The sequence below is a fragment of the Callithrix jacchus genome, chromosome 6 (genome assembly GCF_049354715.1).
Source record: "Callithrix jacchus isolate 240 chromosome 6, calJac240_pri, whole genome shotgun sequence".
NCBI lineage: Eukaryota > Metazoa > Chordata > Mammalia > Primates > Cebidae > Callithrix > Callithrix jacchus.
In genome coordinates this window covers 24919590-24937944 of record NC_133507.1, presented here as the reverse complement: position 1 = coordinate 24937944, position 18355 = coordinate 24919590, and the positions used below count along the sequence as shown (strand labels likewise).

The window sequence follows — 18355 nt, the reverse complement described above, 5'->3', positions numbered from 1 at the left end:
CTAGAACTGACCAATATCCAGCTGTTTGCCTATGAACAGGTCCTCTGTGGGACAAAACTCCAAAACCACTATGAGGAATGGCCAAAGAATCTACCCCAGAGACAGGCTGGCTAGTAACTCCAAAACCACAGTCTTCTTAGCCAGTTGCCCCAAACTAATACATTCTAGCTACTTCATATACCTGATGCAACCAAGTGCCAGAACACCTTCATTCTAAGAATGCACTCATCCAATGGAAAGTCAGTGCCATTTCAATTTCAGCTAATATTTTTCACCCAAGTGTCGAAAAAATTGTGGTTTCTAATCAAAACTGGAAAGTAATAAATATGCTTATAGATGCTATCATCATAGCTAATTCCAAATTCCTGAAGGAGATGAGAACAAGCTGATAAGGCATCCATTAATCTTAAATCATTCTCTGGGGTCTAAGATCCCCAAATTCTACTGACTGTAAACAGTGGAATGAGGATTTTTAGGATAGGAGATAACTTTCTAGGTGGTTCTTCTTCTGAGAGAAGGTTCGGGAAATATTCCAGAGCAGGAGAGCCTAGGGTTTGGAATGTAATAGCCTTAGCTTCTCAAATAACCCATGGGTGCCCTTGAGTAAGTCATTTGCATATTCGGCATCTCTGTTTTCTTGATTTGCAGAATGAGGCATTTGGACCAAAGTCTCCACCAGCTGTAAAACTGTACAATTCTCTAAGTAATAGTTTACCACATTGCTGGCAAGATGGCCTCAATAATCAGAATGATCCAATTAACATTGCAATATGGAATATTCTATTTGTAGTTTCAAAAAATGGACTATTTCAGAGTGGAAAGAGTTCAGATCGTGAAATCCAGTCACTTCATTTTTTAAAAGAAATAAAGAATCTGAAGTCCAAAATGTTAAATAGTTCTGTTAAATTATAAGCTGATTAGCAGTAGAAGCAAGACCAGGCTGCCTGACTCGTCCTGTTTGCACTAAACCACACTGTTATTCAGTTGGTTTCAGACAGCTTTCTTCACCAGAAGCTGCCTTAGGCCTCCATATGATCCACAGTGTGGCTTTTATGCCTCCCATTAAATGCAGCCTATATCACAGCTGTGCTTTACTGGCCTCAGGGTTATTAGTTTTCCAGGCATTCAACCCAGGAGACATTAGAAGAATGACCTGAAGGTCTTCATGAAATGTGCCCAAGATAAAATACTTTAAAAAGTCCTGTGAGGTTCGTCTAAGACAGCAAATATCTACACACCATCCATTTGCATCCCATTTTATCAAATGAGTACTTTACAGGTAGGAAGATCCTAGTGAAACTGCATCTGACCCAACAGCACTAGAAACTAGGCTGCAGCCTCAATTGCATAAGCACTTTGTCACTCTGGCTTCAGGCCACTGTGACAGCAGGACAGTACCCCTGGCATATATATGGAGATTCCACAGGTAGGTATCCATGGCACCTGACACAGGTTCTGCCCTGGCGGCCACTCACACAGACCCTGTACCCATTTCTGGCTGTGGAATGCTGGTGACTGCTGGCATATAACAAAGGCTACACTGAAAAACTGTCCAACCACTTCCCCAGGTATGAAATCTTTGGAGAGACTGCTCTGAAAACCTTTTAGGAACAACCTGGGAATTTCTGTGCAAGAGCAATGCTGCATGCCACCCAGTATGCTGCAATTTGTTCCAACATGAGACAATTTGTTCCAAAGAGTACAACTGGCTGCTAGACATTAAACCCTATATTATGTTGGATCCAGCAACTGGGTTGAATCTCTCAGACATAATGATGTGTGAAAGAAGCCAGACACAAACGAGTATGTGCCATATGATTCCATTTACACAGAATCAAAAATAAAATTTAAAGCAGGCAAAATGAATCTGTAATACTGATAAAAGTCTGAACGGTGGTTACTTCTTGATTGGGGAATATTGATTGGAAAGTGGTACAAGAGCCTCCTAGGGTGCTGGAAATGCTCATTTTCTTGATGTAGGTAGCAACTACACAGGTGTAAAAACACTTAAAACTTTGTCAAGCTCTAAAGTTCAGATATGTATGCATTTCACTGTATATGTTATACCTCAATAAAAAATGAATTGAAAATATTGCATGGGATCTCCTAATATAAAGGCAGAATAAGCTTTCTTCCTTTCCTGTAGCATAAGTATATCTGAGATTCTTTGAACTGAGTATTTGCAAATAACATTCTTAGTAATAACAATAGCTAAATTAAATTCTTATATGTACCAGGCCCTATGCAGGGAGAGATATGAATTATCTGCTTCAAGTCCTTGCAACACCTACATAAGGTAGATACCATCCAAATCTCCAATTCACAGATGGGAAAATTGAGACAGAGAAGTAAAGTAACTTGTCCAAGTAAAACAGCAAATCAAACGGCAGAACTGGCAAATCATATTTGAACCCAAAGCAGTCTCTGACTCCAGAGACTTTGCTCTTAATTGATCTTAATGTTTTGTCATATGCTGCAGAATCAAGGGATTTTTTTTTCAAGTTTGATATAGTATTTGATTGGTTTTATCTTTTCCCCAGTGCCTGAGAAGCACCTTCCACATTAAGAAAAAAGAGAACTGGCCAGGTGCAGTGGCTCACACCTGTAATCCCAACACTTTGGAAGGCCAAAGATAGCAGATCACTTGAGCCTGGGAGTTTGAGACCAACCTGGCCAACATGGCAAAACCCCATTTCTACAAAATGCAGACCGAAAAAAAATCTGAAGGTGGTAGTGCATGCCTAATATCTATAGCCCCAGCTAGTTGGGGTGGTGGGGGTGGGGCTGAGGCAGGAGGATCACTTGGGTGTGTGTGTTGGGGGGTACTGAGGCTGCAGTGAGCTGTGATCTGCCACTGCACTCCAGCCTGGGTGACAGAACAAGACCCCATCCCAAAAAATGAAAAAGAAAAGGAAAAGAAAAAGAAAAAGGAGGAAAGAGAATCAGGATTTGGGTGGTGGGTTCATAGTCTCTAGCTGATCAAATTCCTGAGGTTCATTCAAGAGATACACCTAGTTTAGTCCAAGAGCCTATTTTCTGTGCCCTTAGTAGAGGAAAGTGGGTGCTATTATTGGCTTGTTATAGTCTCAAATTATTCCTTTCTCTTAAAAGAAATACATGGTGGGGGCAACACAGAGTGTTTTCATATGCTAGTCACTGGGGCTTTCTGGAACACCATGTCCTAGGATGAAATTTCCACAGCATGCCACACACTTTTCAAATCTGCTTTAGACCTTTTGAAAATACTAAAGGGGCTTGTTTCCCCCTTTTCCCAACTTTTATATTGTTATTATGTTAAATATAAAGTATCTGTGGAACCTGGAGAAGGCATTAACCATCCTTTAATTACAAAATGCATAGCTTGGTATTTTCCAGACACCCGCTTTTATCCTTTATGGCCCTCTCAATTAGTTCCTCTGAAGTTCTCATATGAAAACCTGTTGGATTACTGATTTCTGGATTAAAAGGAGCTATAAATTATAGACCCTCTCAAAATCCATCAGGGGAATGGGAAAAGGCAGAAAGTGACTTAACGATGTTTTAGGCCCTATTAGCAACCAGGCCTGAATGTTTGGGCTTCACAAGGCAAATATAGAATTATTCCCCAGCCCACCCCTGCTCCCTGCAATAACTAGTAATGCATTCTGCCACTTTTAAAGTGACTTGAAAAAAATGATTGAATGTTGACATTTTCAGTAAGAAATTGGTCTCATCCCACTCCTGCCCTAAAGACCAGTGTGGCTCTCTGCCCAAAGGAGTCTGCTGGGTCACAGCCCTGTCCTTTACCCCAGCCCCAGCTCCAGAACTAAGCCCGTCAAGGATAGGTCACTGAGCAGCAGCCTCAGAATGGAGAGTGTGCAGTGTCTCTTCCTGAGCTGGGAGAGAGAGGACTGAGCAACAGAATCCTCTACCTGCCCTCTATACTCCGATCTCCACCCTGCATCAGCCACCAATGTTCTGCAAGACTTTAGTCCTTCTCCCAGCCGACCTCCAGCACTCTGCCTAGCTCCAGCCAGCCCCAGAACTGAGTCCCATTCCCTGGGTAACATCTTGGATCTACCCATGTTGGCAGACTGAATTTCTCAGAGCTGTTCCTTTTGAGTACTGTCTTTTGCACCCTAACTTGGCTTTACCTAAATCAAACCAGAATGCACTGGCCTTTGGCTATACAACTGAGGATAGCACAGCTGGTCTCAGTCACTGGGCCATCTCCCTCCACTCTATCATGTGCCATGAGAAGGTGATCTTGCCTCAGCTCCTCACCTTCACTTGGGCCCCACAGGTGCCAAGGTCTGCCAGATCCACCAAGGCCCTGCATCGTGTTAAAGTCCACCCCGGTTTGCTCAACCACCCCATAAATTCAGGTTTTACCATCTTTGCATTAGGCAAACATGAAACTCTCTGTTTCACCCAGTTTTGAATGATTTCAAAGATGTTTAAATGCTGTTATGGCATCAAGGTGAATTGAGGATGAAAGGGAATCACAACTTCCAGTGCCCAGCTTACACATCTAGCCAAGCAAGGCCTTGTTCTATAGTTAGCCTTCTTTAAATGATTTAAACATACATGCACACACAACACATACACACACACTCACAGACACATGTGCACACAGGCATACACACTGTGTTCCTTTCTGAAAAATGATATTGGGGAAAAAAAGCATGAAGTAAACACTGAGGGCAAAGAAGTAACATGTAAGCAGAAAATAGAACTTTTGGATAATTTTGGAATTCAATCATCACTGTGGTGATAGCTAAGATGAACAAATCCATTATATATTTCTGAAGAAAACAAGAAAATGCAGAGAAAATAAATCATGCAAATGCAGAGAAAGAACTGCACATTGTATAGGAAATTCTATGCAAACACGGGCAATCCAGATGTTCTGTGATCCTTCGAGGGTGTCAAGGGTCTGGTGTACTAGTATTGCCAAGAGGAAAATATAATTACTTTAAAGGTCTTTTAGAGACACAGTTTTCTGACCACTGGCAAACAGCAAAGCCAAAGGTAGATCCTTGTCCAATGTTCTTACCTGGTCGTCATAGCGGTAAGTGAGGAACTGCTCCCCTGTTGTGTCTTCCAGAAAACTTCCCTGAGGAGAGAGTGCAAACTCAGGAAGGAAATAGGCTCCGGGAGATTTCTCAGCTGTGGTCTGAAAAACAAGATCATTGGGTCACAAATAAGGTTCCCGTAAGGACCCCCTGCCAAGTAAAGTCCAAGAAGGCCATTCCAGGAGAATCCACCACTAAAAGCTCTACAAAGAAACAAAAAGGGAAGTGCCTTCTCTTGGCAAAACACCAAGGTGAGGAACACCAGGCTGGGATATCACAGTGGCCTGAATCAAATGGACAGCCACGGCATTTATTCCCCGACACCTGCTTCTCTCCCTTCCCCACTCCCTCTGCTCCCCATCTTCCAGCAATTCAGCCACAGAGTAGTTAATTTTATTTAGTTGTTATAAATCTATTGTTTTTAGGATTTTCTTTTCTTCTTCCTTCCTTCTTTTTTTTCTTCTTATTTTGGCTAAGGGGTGGGAAACAAAAATTTTCTCCCATACCACAACAAAAATGCACTCCATTGTAGAAACTTTAGAACATATAAATGAGCACTGAAGAGAATAAAAATCACCCATAATCTTTTCAACCTGTAATAACCCCTTTTAATTGTTTTGGCACATATCCTTTGAGAGTTTTTCCTCATAATTCTTTGTTTAAAAATCCAAGCTTAAGTAAACATGGATATTGTAGACTCTGTTTAGTTCATGGAAAGCTCATAGCCTGGTCCGTTTTCATGCTGCTGACAAAGACACACCCGAGACTGGGAAGAAAAAGAGGTTTAACTGGACTTACAGTTTCGCATGGCTAGGGAGGCCTCAGAATCATGGCGGAAGGCAAAATGTACTTCTTTCATGACAGCGGCAAGAGAAAATGAGAGGGATGCAAAAGCAGAAACTCCTGATAAAACCGTCAGATCTCACGAGACTTATTCACTACCATAAGAACAGTACAGGAGAAACCACCCCCATGATTCAAATTATCCCCCAGAGGGTCCCACCCACAACATGTGGGAATTATGGGAGTATAATTCAAGATGAGATTTGAGTGGGGACACAGAGCCAAACCACATCATTCCACCCCCGGCCCCTCCAAATCTCATGTTCTCACATTTCAAAACCAATCATGCCTTCCCAACAGTCCCCCAAAGTCTTAACTCATTTCAGCATTAACCAAAAAGTCCACAGACCAAAGTCTCATTTGAGACAAGCCCCGTCCCTTCTGCCTATGAGCCTGTGAAATCAAAAGCAACATAGTTACTTCCTAGATACAATGGTATTGGGTAAATACAGCTGTTCCAAATGGGAGAAATTGACTGAAACAAACGGGTTATAGGGCTCATGCAAGTCCAAAATCCAGTGGGGCAATCACACTTTAAAGCTCCAAAAATGATCTCCTTTGACTCCAGGTCTCACATCCAGGTCACGCTAATGTAAGAGGTGATTTTCCGTGGTCTTGGGCAGCTCCACCCCTGTGGATTTGTAGGGTACAGCATCTCTCCTGGCTGCTTTCACAGGCAGGCATATAGTGTCTGTGACTCTTCCAGGAACATGGTCCAAGCTGTTAGTGGATCTGCCATTCTGGGGTCTGGAGGATGGTGGCCCTCTTCTCAGAGCTCCACTAGGCCATGCCCCAGTAGGGACTCTGTGTAAGGGCTCTGACCCTATATGTCCCTTCCACACTACCCTAACAAAAGTTCTCCATGAGGGCTCCACCCCTGCAGCAAAATTCTGCCTAGGCATCCAGGCATTTCCATACAACCTCTGAAATCTGGGCAGAGGTTCCCAAACCTCAACTCTTGACTTCTGTTGCAGGCTCAACACCTTTGGAAGGTGCCAAGACTTGGGGCTTCCACCCGCTGAGGCCACAGCTCAAGCTCTACATTGGCCCCTATCAGCCACAGCTGGAGCAGCTGGGACATAGGGCACCAGGTTGCTAGGCTGCACACAGCACAGGGATCCTGCGTCCAGCCCACAAAACCACTTTCTCCTCTTGGGCCTCCAGGCCTGTGATGGGAGGGGCTGTCATGAAGGTCTCTGACAAGGCCTGGAGACATTTCTTCCACAGTTTTGGGGATTAACATTAGGATCCTTGCTACTTACGCAAATTTCCGCAGCTGGCTTGAATTTCTCCCCAGAAAATGGATTTTTCTTTTCTATCACATAGTCAAGCTGTACATTTTCTGAACTGTTATGCTCTGTTTTCCTTTTAAAACTGATGGCCTTTAACAGCGCCCAGGTCACCTCTTGAATGCTTTGTTGCTTAGACTTGTCTTCCACCAGGTATCCTAAATCTCTCTCTCAAGTTTAAATTTCCACAGATTTCTAGGGCAGGGGAAAAATGCCACCAGTCTCTTTGCCAAAACATAACAAGAGTCACCTTTGCTCCAGTTCCCAAGTTCCTCACCTCCATCTGAGACCACCTCAGCCTGGACCTTTTGGTTCATATCATTATTAGCATTTTGGTCAAAGCCATTCAACAAGTTCTAGGAAGTTCCAAACTTTCCCACAGTTTCCTGAGCCCTCCAAACTGTTCCAACCTCTGCCTGTTACCCAGTTCCAAAGTTTCTTCCATATTTTTGGGTATCTTTTCATCAGTACCTCATATTACTGGTACCGATTTACTGTATTAGTCTGTTTTCATGCTGCTGATAAAGACATACTGAAGACTCAGAAGAAAGAAAGGTTTAATTGGACTTACAGTTCCACATGACTGGGGAAGCCTCAGAATCATGGTGGGAAGCAAAGGTACTTCTTACGTGGCAGTGGCAAGAGAAAATGAAACGGATGCAAAAGTGGAAACCGCTGATAAAATCATCAGATATTGTGAGACTTATTCACTACTATGAGAACACCATGAGGGAAAATGATCCCATGATTCAAATTATGTCCCACCAGTTCTCTCCCACAGCATGTGAGAATTATGGGAGTGCAATTCAAGATGAGATTTGGCTGAGGACACAGAACCAAACCATATAACCTGGCATCTGAATCATTGGACATAAGTCACAATGGTTGGAGTTCGAGGGGGTCAGAAATGACATGCTCTTTGGGGGAATATGCCTTTGATATGATGACTGAATGGACTTGCTACCATCACACTATTGTCCACCTCCTGGGAAAGCCTGTCCAAGGGAAGATTGAGGAGGTAGAGGGCTTACCAGGTTGCCTTAATTGCTTCAAGGAGGAAAGTAATAAAGGAGACAGAATCTGTAGTGCAGTCAAAAATACATGGATCAGTGACTATACCCCTGACTGGATACCTCACTCCCCCTGCTTTGGAAGAAATGAGTCAGAAATAAAATAAGAGGCCACAGATGTTACTCTAAGGAAATTGCTCTCTACAAACAGGAGGAGCAGGGAATAAATGTATTCCTCTGACACCTCTGCTGCTCCAATGAACTCATTCTCAAACTGCAGCAGGAACTATGGTTATGCCAAAGCATCCCACTGAATACTGTGCTTTAGAAAGGGAAATCAATATATGATCATTCTGTCAAGGAACAAAGAAAAGATAATTTCATTAGACTAGATGGTCTATATAGCACTAGACTGTTAAAATAATTTAAAGATTTTCTTATTAAATTTCATTTATGTGAGAGATTTGGCACCACTATTTTTAATTGCTGTTACTGGCTTTAGAGTTCAAAGAATCATCATTTTATTTTTTTTACTTTAATTTTTTTTTTTTAGACAGAGCCTCACTCTGTTGCTAAGACTAGAGTTGAGTGATGTGATTTCAATTCACTGCAATCTCTGACTCCCAGGTTCAAGCAATTCTCCTGCCTCATCCTCCCTAGTAGTTGGGATTACAGGTACCCACCATCATGCCTGGCTAATTTTTAGTAGAGAAAGGGTTTCACCATGTTGGCCAGGCTGGTCTCGAATACCTGACCTCAGGTCATCTGCCATCTCAGCCTCCCACAGTGCTAGGATAACAGGCGTGAGCCACTGTGACCAGCCAGAATCATCATTTTAAATACCTAGAGAGACCTTAGAAGTCATCTAGGTCAAACTCCTTATTTCAAAAATGAGTAAACTATAGCTCTGTGAGTTAGTAGACTAACAAATCACCAAATCTGAGAGTAACTATTCCTGCCACCCACAAAGAAAGAGTAAGTGTAAAAGCCCTAAAGTAGAGAGGAGGTCAGTGAGTTCGAGGAACAGAGCCAGCTTACAGTCAGAGCTAGAACCTACTAGCAGCCATGTGCAAATACTTGGACAGATTCATTCACCAGAACGGGAGCAGTCAAAGATCACCACCTAAAAACAGCTTCCTGCATACAGTGGACCTTCCAATGTGATGCTTATATTTAGTTGACCATGCATTCAATGCATTCAACACACATTTTTTGAGCACCGAATATATGCCTGGCACAGTTCTCAGAGCTATAGACACAGTGAAGAACAACAAAGATCAGGTTCCTATTTTCATGGAGGTTACATCCTTGCTGGGGTGGGGGGGGGTGTGGGGAGATACATACTAAAATAAGTAAACAATTACATAAATAAGAAAATTAACATTCTAAGTTCTAAAGGAAATGAACAAGATGATGAGAATAATATTGGGAGAGGACTTCAATTTTAGATAAGATGGTCAAAAAAGGCATCCCTGAGAAGATAAGATTTCAGATAATACCTCAAACAGGAGGAGCCAGTTATGGAAAAAGCTAAGGATAAGTATTACTGGCAAAAGAAGAACAAGTACAAAAGCTCCAACGTGGAAAGGAGGTCAGTGAGTTGGAAGAATCACAGGAGGTCAATGTGGCTGGATTCAGTGTGGACAAGTAAAAGTGGCATGAAATGGATAAAGGAAGGGAAAAGCCACCCAAGACATTCAAAGCCTTACTGCAAGGATAGGGAAAACCATAGAAGTGTATTTAAACAATACTGACTGCTTTGTGAAGAATGGGCTAGAAGGAGGCAAAGTGTAATCATAAAGATTAGTTGGAAGGTTGTTGGTACTAATCCAGGTCAGAAAGGATGGTTCCTCAGACTGAGATGATGGCAATGGAGAAGGAGAGAGGTGCATGGTTCAAAGGAGAACCAACAAAAGCTTGCTGATGAGGGAGGAAAAGTGAGGAATCAAGGACGACTTCTGGGTTTTTGGCTTGAGCAATGGATGTAAAGGAGTTGCAAAGGATGGATAGCCCTGAGGCACAAACAGATTTGTTGGGGAGGGTACAGTCAATAGTTTTGTTTGAGTCAGGTTAAGTTGGAGATGTCCACGAAACATCCATGTGAAGAGCTTGAGTTTGTCCTTCAATATGCAAGTCCAGAGCTCAGAAAGGAAGTCTAAGGCTGGAGATAGGGATGTGGAAGTCATCGCTTGCGTTTTCATAATGTATGTATGTATATTTACATATATTTACAGCCATTATACCAGAAAAGCCACTCCCTAGAGAAAGTTTGGCAGGCAAGAGGGCTTTGCCTGACACCCTCAATTCTAATATTTGAAATTAAGTAGAAGAGGAGGAGGAAGCAGAAGACACAAAAAATAAACAACAATTAGAGTAGAATAAAGGGGAAAAAACATATATTAGGCTATGGGGAGATTTAGCATCAAAGAGAACAGTCAAGTGTCTTGAATGCTGCTAAGAAACTGCGGAAGATGAGGCCAGAGAAGTATCCATTGGATCTAGCAACAGGGAAGTCAATGTTGACTTTGACAAGGGTAGTTATGGCACAGTTTTTCTTAGAAAAACTGGGCCTTCCCTTAGGAGAAACGTCTGAGTTCACACACAGCTTCAGAAGGCAAACATCATACCAAACATATATTTGACATATCCATCCAGATGGAAGTTGACTTCCTAAATGTCAGGAAGACTCAATGGCATGCAGCCCCTCACAGGATAGGGTGACCAAAGAGGTCAGGGCCCTTAAGCAGCAAAAGTCAGATGAAAGGCAGGAGGAACAAGCCTGGATCAGGAAGTGTGCGATCTTCTCAGGGCACTGAGCCAGGCCTAGGAGAGAAGCTGCCAAAATGCATCATCTCAACCAGCCACTGTCCACAGCTGCTGAGTCACCAGGGACACGGTCAGGAGGAATCCAGACAGCACCTCCAGGGACTATGAATATGAGAGTTGGGGATACAGCTGTGTCTCCACATCCCCCTCCAGCTGAAGGATTTGCCTTGAGCAGCAGGAAGAGTATATGGGATGGCTATTCAAGAACAAGAGTTGAGTGTTCTAGACCTTGATCTACATACACACACTGTAAAGGGTCAAAAATAACTATGACAGCTAGGAGAAAGTTCTACTTGATTCTGATATTATGATATAACAGGAATATGTATTTGGCCTCTGACCAAGGTTCTTCACATAGAGCGCCTAAAATCCTCGTAATTTCATGAGCAATAGGGGCAGGAGGAGAATTTTTTGTTCTACTAGTTGGTCTTTGACTGCAGTTCCTGACACAGAGCTCCTAAGGCTTTGTGGTTTCCTGAGTGACAGGAGCATCTGACACAGTTCCTGAATTGCTTGGAATTTCCTGGGTGCTAGGAGCATCTTTAGTTCTAATGAGGTGACTCTTGGTGGGCCCCTGGATAGCCTCAAGATGGGGGATGGTTGCCAGGGAAGGCAATCATGTGATTAGAAGGTTGGAATTTTCAGTCCTCACCTGCAACCTCTGGCAAAGTTCTATGGAGAACCATAGAAGAGTATTTAAACAACACTGACTGCTTTGCAGAGAATGGGCTAGAAGGAGGCAAAGTGGAATCATAAAGACATAGAGACCATTAGCCACTGGCTGATCCCAATGGCCAATGAGATAATCAACCACGCCTAGGTAATGACACCTCCATGAAAACTCAGGATTGGGTTCAGGGAGTTTCTGAGTTGGTGAACATATCTGTGTGCCTGGAGGGTGGCACACCCCAACTCCTGCACCTGGAGCCCTTCCAGACCTCACTCTATGTATCTCTTCATCTGGACACCCATCTGTATCCTTTATTGTATCCCTTTATAAGCTGGGAAATGTAAGGTGCTTCATTTAGCTCTCCAAGCTGCTCCGGCAAATTAAATCAAAGCCAAGGAAGAGCTCAATGTATAGCCTGTTTGTCAGAAGCATAAGTGATAACCTATACTCAGCCTAACGCTTGAGATTGGCATCTGAATTGGGGGGCAGTCTTGTGGGTCTGAGCCCTTAACCTGTGTGGTCCGATGCTATCTCCAGGTAGACAGGGTCAGAATTGGACTGAATTAGAGGACACCCAGTGGTGTCCAGTGAAGAATTGCTTGGTGTGTATAGAAATAGCCCCACCCAAGTGCTGTGCTGAGTGGAGAGTAGAGTAAGAAAAAGCACTTTAGTTTTTTTGTTTTATGGTTTCTTTTTCCTATTTCTCAGATTGATGTAATGGGAAGAGAGGGAAGTAGGGGAGAAGTGGGTATTCCTATAGTCAAGAGTAGAATCCAATATGCCTCCAAAGTTAAGGAGTCACCAGTTAAAACAAATGCAATGTAATTCCCATTGCAATTAAACAAGCCAGTCTGAACACTTCTGACCTGGTGTGAGTCCCAACAGGTGAGACGCCCATCTCTCTCCAGAGCGAAACACAGCCAAATACCACACCACGAATGTCTATAGAACCACAGCGAGTGAAGGGCCCTAGGCTTTCTCCCACATGCTGTTGCTAAGCCATGTCACTGCACTCTGGATTGAGAGCCCAACCACACACTTTCTCGCCATTCACTTTCTCTTTAGATTTGGCCTGCTTTTGATCTGGGCTCCATTTATCAGGATATGCGGTGCTCTCCTCCTGTTCCACATCAGCCCAAATTTGTAGGCATGCCCATAATCTGCATCCTTGTCACTGCTACAAGCACTGAACAGGAAGAGGGCTGAGGCCTGGGCCCTCTACCTATCCAGGCTGATGGCAAATTGACCGAATTATAGTTCCTCATTTCCCATGTCATCATGTTGGCCACTAGGGATTCAAGAAATACACTGTCAGATGCTTCAAATCTACATTGACACATAACACAAGAAGGTAAGATGCTAGATGGAAGAACTAGGATTCCAACAGGTTTTAACAGGTTGGTCAAAGGCTAAATGCCAAGAAGGCAAAGCCCTGAGTCATTCTGCTAGACTCTTCTCATGACACCAGTGCTTAGTCAGACACCATGTAAGGTCATTGCCAGAAATATCAATGCATAGATAGGCCTATCTCTATTAGCAGCAACCAAAGCAGGGTGCGGTGACTCAAGCCTGTAATCCTAGCACTTTGGGAAGCTGAGGCAGGAGGATCACTTGAGTCCTGGAGGTCAAGGCTGCACTGCAGCCATGATCACGTCACCACACTCCAGCCTGAATGACAAACCAAGATCGGCAAGCAAGAGTTTAGTATTTGAATGGGAAGTTAGGACCATTCCTACAAGTGAAAGATCCCTTTAAATGTTAATATTCCATGAGTCAGGAAGTATGCATCCCAGACAAATCAGGCAGAATCCCCAGGCTCAAAGCCAGCCTCCGTCTGCAAGGAATATATTCACTGTATTCCTCTGGGGGCATCAGGGGGCTGTTCTCCCTGGCCCAGATGGCACATGGGACTTTATAGATTGTATCTTCCAAGGCCCATGAGGGAAAGTCAAGTTAACTAGCAGTAGTTAAACTCAGTGCACCAAACACATTTTTCTTCAAAAAACGATGATGTGCATTTGGTTCCTTGAACCTGAAACAAAAGTTAAAAAGTAAACCTTCTGGATCATTTTGGTTTTTCTAGTAGAATGCCGTCATTCTGAAACTTTTCAGTCTTAGGTGTCCAAAACCTTACTGATGAAATATAAAATACATTTACTTTGGCAGGATTTGAAGGGTAGGTTAAAAGAAAAGGAGTTTTCATGGTTTTTTTCTAAGATAAAAAAAATTTCTAGAGATTTAAGATTATTTTTCTCTGTTTACCATCAATTAATTATATGTTCTTCTAAGATTGTTCATTTGAAAGACCTAACATTTGAAATAATGTCTGGATACACCTCAGCCAAAATGCCCTGTAGTTTTGAACTTCAGCTTCACTCTGGATCATATTTTCAAAAGAAATATGAGCCCCAAGCCCTTCTCCACCCCTCCTAAGGCAGTGAGGTGGGCAGGGCCTTCACTGCCTCCCTTACTCAGCATGAGGTGTTTACATGGACAGGCTCCTTCCCTGAGTTTAAATCTATCATAGGAAGACTCTCTTTAGAAACTGGAATTTTCATAGCACCACTGCTCCTTCTGCCACTACACATGCATTCTCTCTGGAATTTTCTCTCCTTCTCTCTCCTTCCCTCCCTTTCTCAAAGATCCCCCCGCCACACACACACACACACACACACAAACACACACACAGTGCACACATACTACACATACATAGACAAACACATACCATACACTACATAAATATACCACAAATATACCATACACACATACCATGCACACAAATACACACTACACATACATAGACACACCACATATCACACACATACACACACAGTCACATACCACACGTTACATGCATACACACACACCACAAATATACCACACATACACCAAACACAAGATGTACTCACACACCACACACTACACACATGACACATACACACACTATACACACACAACACACACTACATACATACATACACAATACCAAACATACCCCACACACACCATCCATACACATCGCATACCACACACACACACACACATATACTACACACTACACATATACACACACATCACAAACATATCACGCACAAACATCACATACTATAAACACGCACATGCATACCTTCATCATAAATATCCTGCCCACACACACCACACACATGTACATATACACACACATACCACACACACTACATACATGTACACACCACAAATACCCCAAACACATATACGCCACATAGCACACACACATACACACACTGACACACATCCCTAATCAGCATTAGCAAGCAGGGGCCAGTGTAATCAGTGAAAAGATCTTGCTGGAACACATTTCGCCTTTCAGTTCCCTGAAAGGAGAAAACCTATACATGGAGTCACATGACTTCTCTACATCTCTGAACGTTCTTTAGGGCTCAGTACTGGGCTTTATACATGAAACACCTTCAGTAGCTAACTTCTTTCCTAGGAAAGCCGGCCCAAGTTGGCCCTCTCCCCCCAGAGCCCACATGCCTGCTGTCTGAATATTCTCTGCACCACAGAAGGCCCAAAGGCTCTGGCTGAGTAGCATGCTGGCATTTCACAAGGGGTTATTTAAAAACTTTACTATTCCTCCGAATGGGGAGCGGAAAGAAAGCCTTCCCCTGCCAATATACACAATGCAGATCCTCTTTCCCTGGAGCCCGTCCCCCAAAAATTTTACTTAAGAATCCATTTTTCAAGACCTTGAAGTAAGCTGACCTATTGGAAACAGCCTCAATTAGCAAAATGTCACATGGAAATAAGTCTGCTTCAAAGTTCCCCAGGAGAAAACTGAAAAGAGTATTCTATGAACAGGGCTCCATTGCTAAAGGAAAAAATGAGGTGTTTGTCTGAAATCTTGATAAATTGTAAACTCCCTACCCAATTACCCCCATCCTCCCCTTCCTTCTGGTCTAGTCACTCAGCGAAGGTGAGGGGTGACACCATTCCCACAAAAGCGCTCAGGAGAGAAGAGAATGCTGGTTATTTGGTGATTTGAGGGGCATGAGTCACTGTTGGTGAGAGGAAGCATTGTGTGTGAGAACCACCAGAAAGAATGCTGTGCAGAAATGAGGTGTTTTCTGGTGGATCTTGGTCTTTCTCTCCCAAAAATCACTTCCACGCCCTGACAGGAATTCCATGTTGAAAAAGAACACTCTCGCAGAGCCCCATCTAGGCAGTGGAATCTGCACTTTGATCCTCAAGTGAAGCAAGTATTTTCCCACAGCCTCTTCACCACTAACACTCATCATTATCTCTCCGGCAGAGAAAAGGCATCTTTGTCTTTTAAATTAGGTACAAATAAACATTTTATTTTACCAAAATGGTTGGGTGAGGGGAGAATCTCAAAAGCATGGAGTGTCAGGTAATTACTGGGGTTCACAGGGCCCATTCGATCACTCAGCGTATGTTTATTAAGCACCTACTATGCGCCAAGTACTGTTTTTGATACCAAGAGTTCAACAGTCAACAAAACAGACAAGAATCACTTTTCCCAAGGAGCTTATATTCTCACTTGGAGAAGCAGAAATAAACATAATACAGAAGTAAATTGTATACTATGTCATATGGGAAAAAAGCTCTGAAGTGCTGGGGTTTGAGGTATAAATTGCAGCTTTAAATAGAGTGTTCAGGGCAGAACAGAGTAGATCTAGGTTCCTTAAAGAATCACTTTTTTGTTCTAATTTTCTAAACTGACAAACTGGATCTTGCCATCTTCCTTGGAGATTTCAAAGTGTCTACACTCTCTTGGAACCTGGCTGGGACCTACAGGACTCTGGAGTCTATCTGCTTCTACCCAAAGCAGTAAAGTGACCCTTTCCTCCCTGGCCCCAAGTATCTCTCTGCCTCCACAGCCCTCCAGCTCCAGCCTGGCCAGGCCTGAGTGCGCCTGCTCCACCAGTAGTACCTCCTGCCTCCTGGAACAGTGGGGGCCTCTGCCATCCTGCCATCCCTTGCTGTTCTCCTGGCCATGCTTCTGCCCAGTGAGACACAGCCCAACAATGCTCACACCTTACAATGCCAGTGCAACTGACATATGCAGAAAACACCCACATGTCAACAACTGATTAATTATGCAGATACAATGTTCTTGTCGCCAACCTCAGAGACCATTACTGAGTATCAGTCAAATCTGTGTATATTCTCATGCATGCATTTGTGTTAATTCAGTAGCAAAAAAAAAAAAAAGAAAGAAAGAAAAAAAAAAAGCATTACTAGCTCTTCCCAATTTGGCAATGAGACACCACCCAACCTGACAAAGTCCAGAAACACGTCAGGGACATGTTCATGTTTATTCAAGATCTTTCTCACCCCTACAGCTTTATTTCTTTCAGGAAACAGCTCGTCTGTGTGGCTGAAATCATGCAGGCTTTCAAAATGCAGCCTTCCAAGAGAAGGAAAAGACAGAAATGTGCTGTTTGCACATACTCCGAAAAACATTTATATTCATCATAAGCTGTTTTGTTTTTCTAAGCTTTTCCGGACAGGAAGTGTTCAGTGTGAACACATCAGTGGAGCTGCCAGATTTGCTCTTTGGATGCTCGTGCCTTTCAAAATTCTTAAACAAGCAAGAAGTTAGGAAGACAGAGATTTAGAGTCAGGGTGTCTTTGTTCAACATGTATAAAATGGTATCACTCTCATTTCCATAAATGACAAAAAAAATCCTTGGGGGTTAGCAGATCATATTGAGGACTTCTTTAGAACAAAAGGTGATGCTTTTACAATATTAAGATGCTAAAATCAACCCCTGCAATACAATGGTAACAAAGCCATATTGGAGTCATAAATCAGCAGGGGAAAAAAACTGCTACAAACATACTATCTTTTGTTAAAACAGAAAAAAAAAGAAGACTGCAAACTAATCCAAGTAGTGTGTTGGATGTGATACAGGTTTCTGATTTTAAGTTGGCCTATTTTAAGGTATATTTTAAATTTCTTAACGATATATGGAATTATGAATACTTTTCTTTTGGGTGTTTAAAACATCATTATATCATTATGTATTTATTTGACATGAAAATGTCAATTGGGGACTGGGAACAGTGGTTCATACCTGTAATCCCAGCACTTTGGGAGGCCAAGCTGGGTAGATCACTTGAGGTCAGGAGTTCGAGAGCAGCATGACCAACATGGTGAAACCCTGTCTCTACTAAAAATGCATATATTATCTGGGCAGGGTTGCAGGCACCTGTAGTCCCAGCTACTCAGGAAGTTGAGGCAGGAGAATCACTTGAACCTGGGAGGTGGAGGTTCCAATGAGCTGAGATCACGCCACTGTACTCCAGCCTGGGCAACAACTAAACTCCATCTCAAAAAAAAAATGAAGAAAAAAATTTCACTTGGTTTTAGGCCTGAATAAACATTGGATTCATTGGTATCAGATATATGGAAAATCAGATTCATACACTAGACAAATTTGGAGACACTGGACATTTGTTATAATATACTGGTGATGGCTGCTCCAATTTATACAGGGGGCCAGACTTGCAGTTGGGAGCCCAAGTGTCCAACCCACCTCTGCAAGAAAGTGGCTGTGTGGCTCCTGACATGTCCTTGCAGGTCTCCAGGCCTTACTCTCCATACTGCTAAAGGCGGACATCATGTTAGATGAACTCCAAAATTCTCCACAGCTGGAG

At 42.9% G+C, this 18355-nt stretch overlaps 1 protein-coding gene across 5 annotated transcripts in view; it reads right to left on the bottom strand.

Annotated features, from left to right (window-relative positions):
• ADAMTSL3 (ADAMTS like 3) overlaps positions 1-18355 on the bottom strand; it is a 454464-nt gene that overhangs the window by 395042 nt on the left and 41067 nt on the right. For all 5 annotated transcript variants that reach the window (XM_035303956.3, XM_035303955.3, XM_035303954.3 and 2 more), the window contains exon 3: positions 5036-5155. In XM_035303956.3, coding sequence (XP_035159847.3) covers positions 5036-5155 — 120 coding nt within the window. The remainder of the gene's footprint in view (positions 1-5035; positions 5156-18355) is intronic.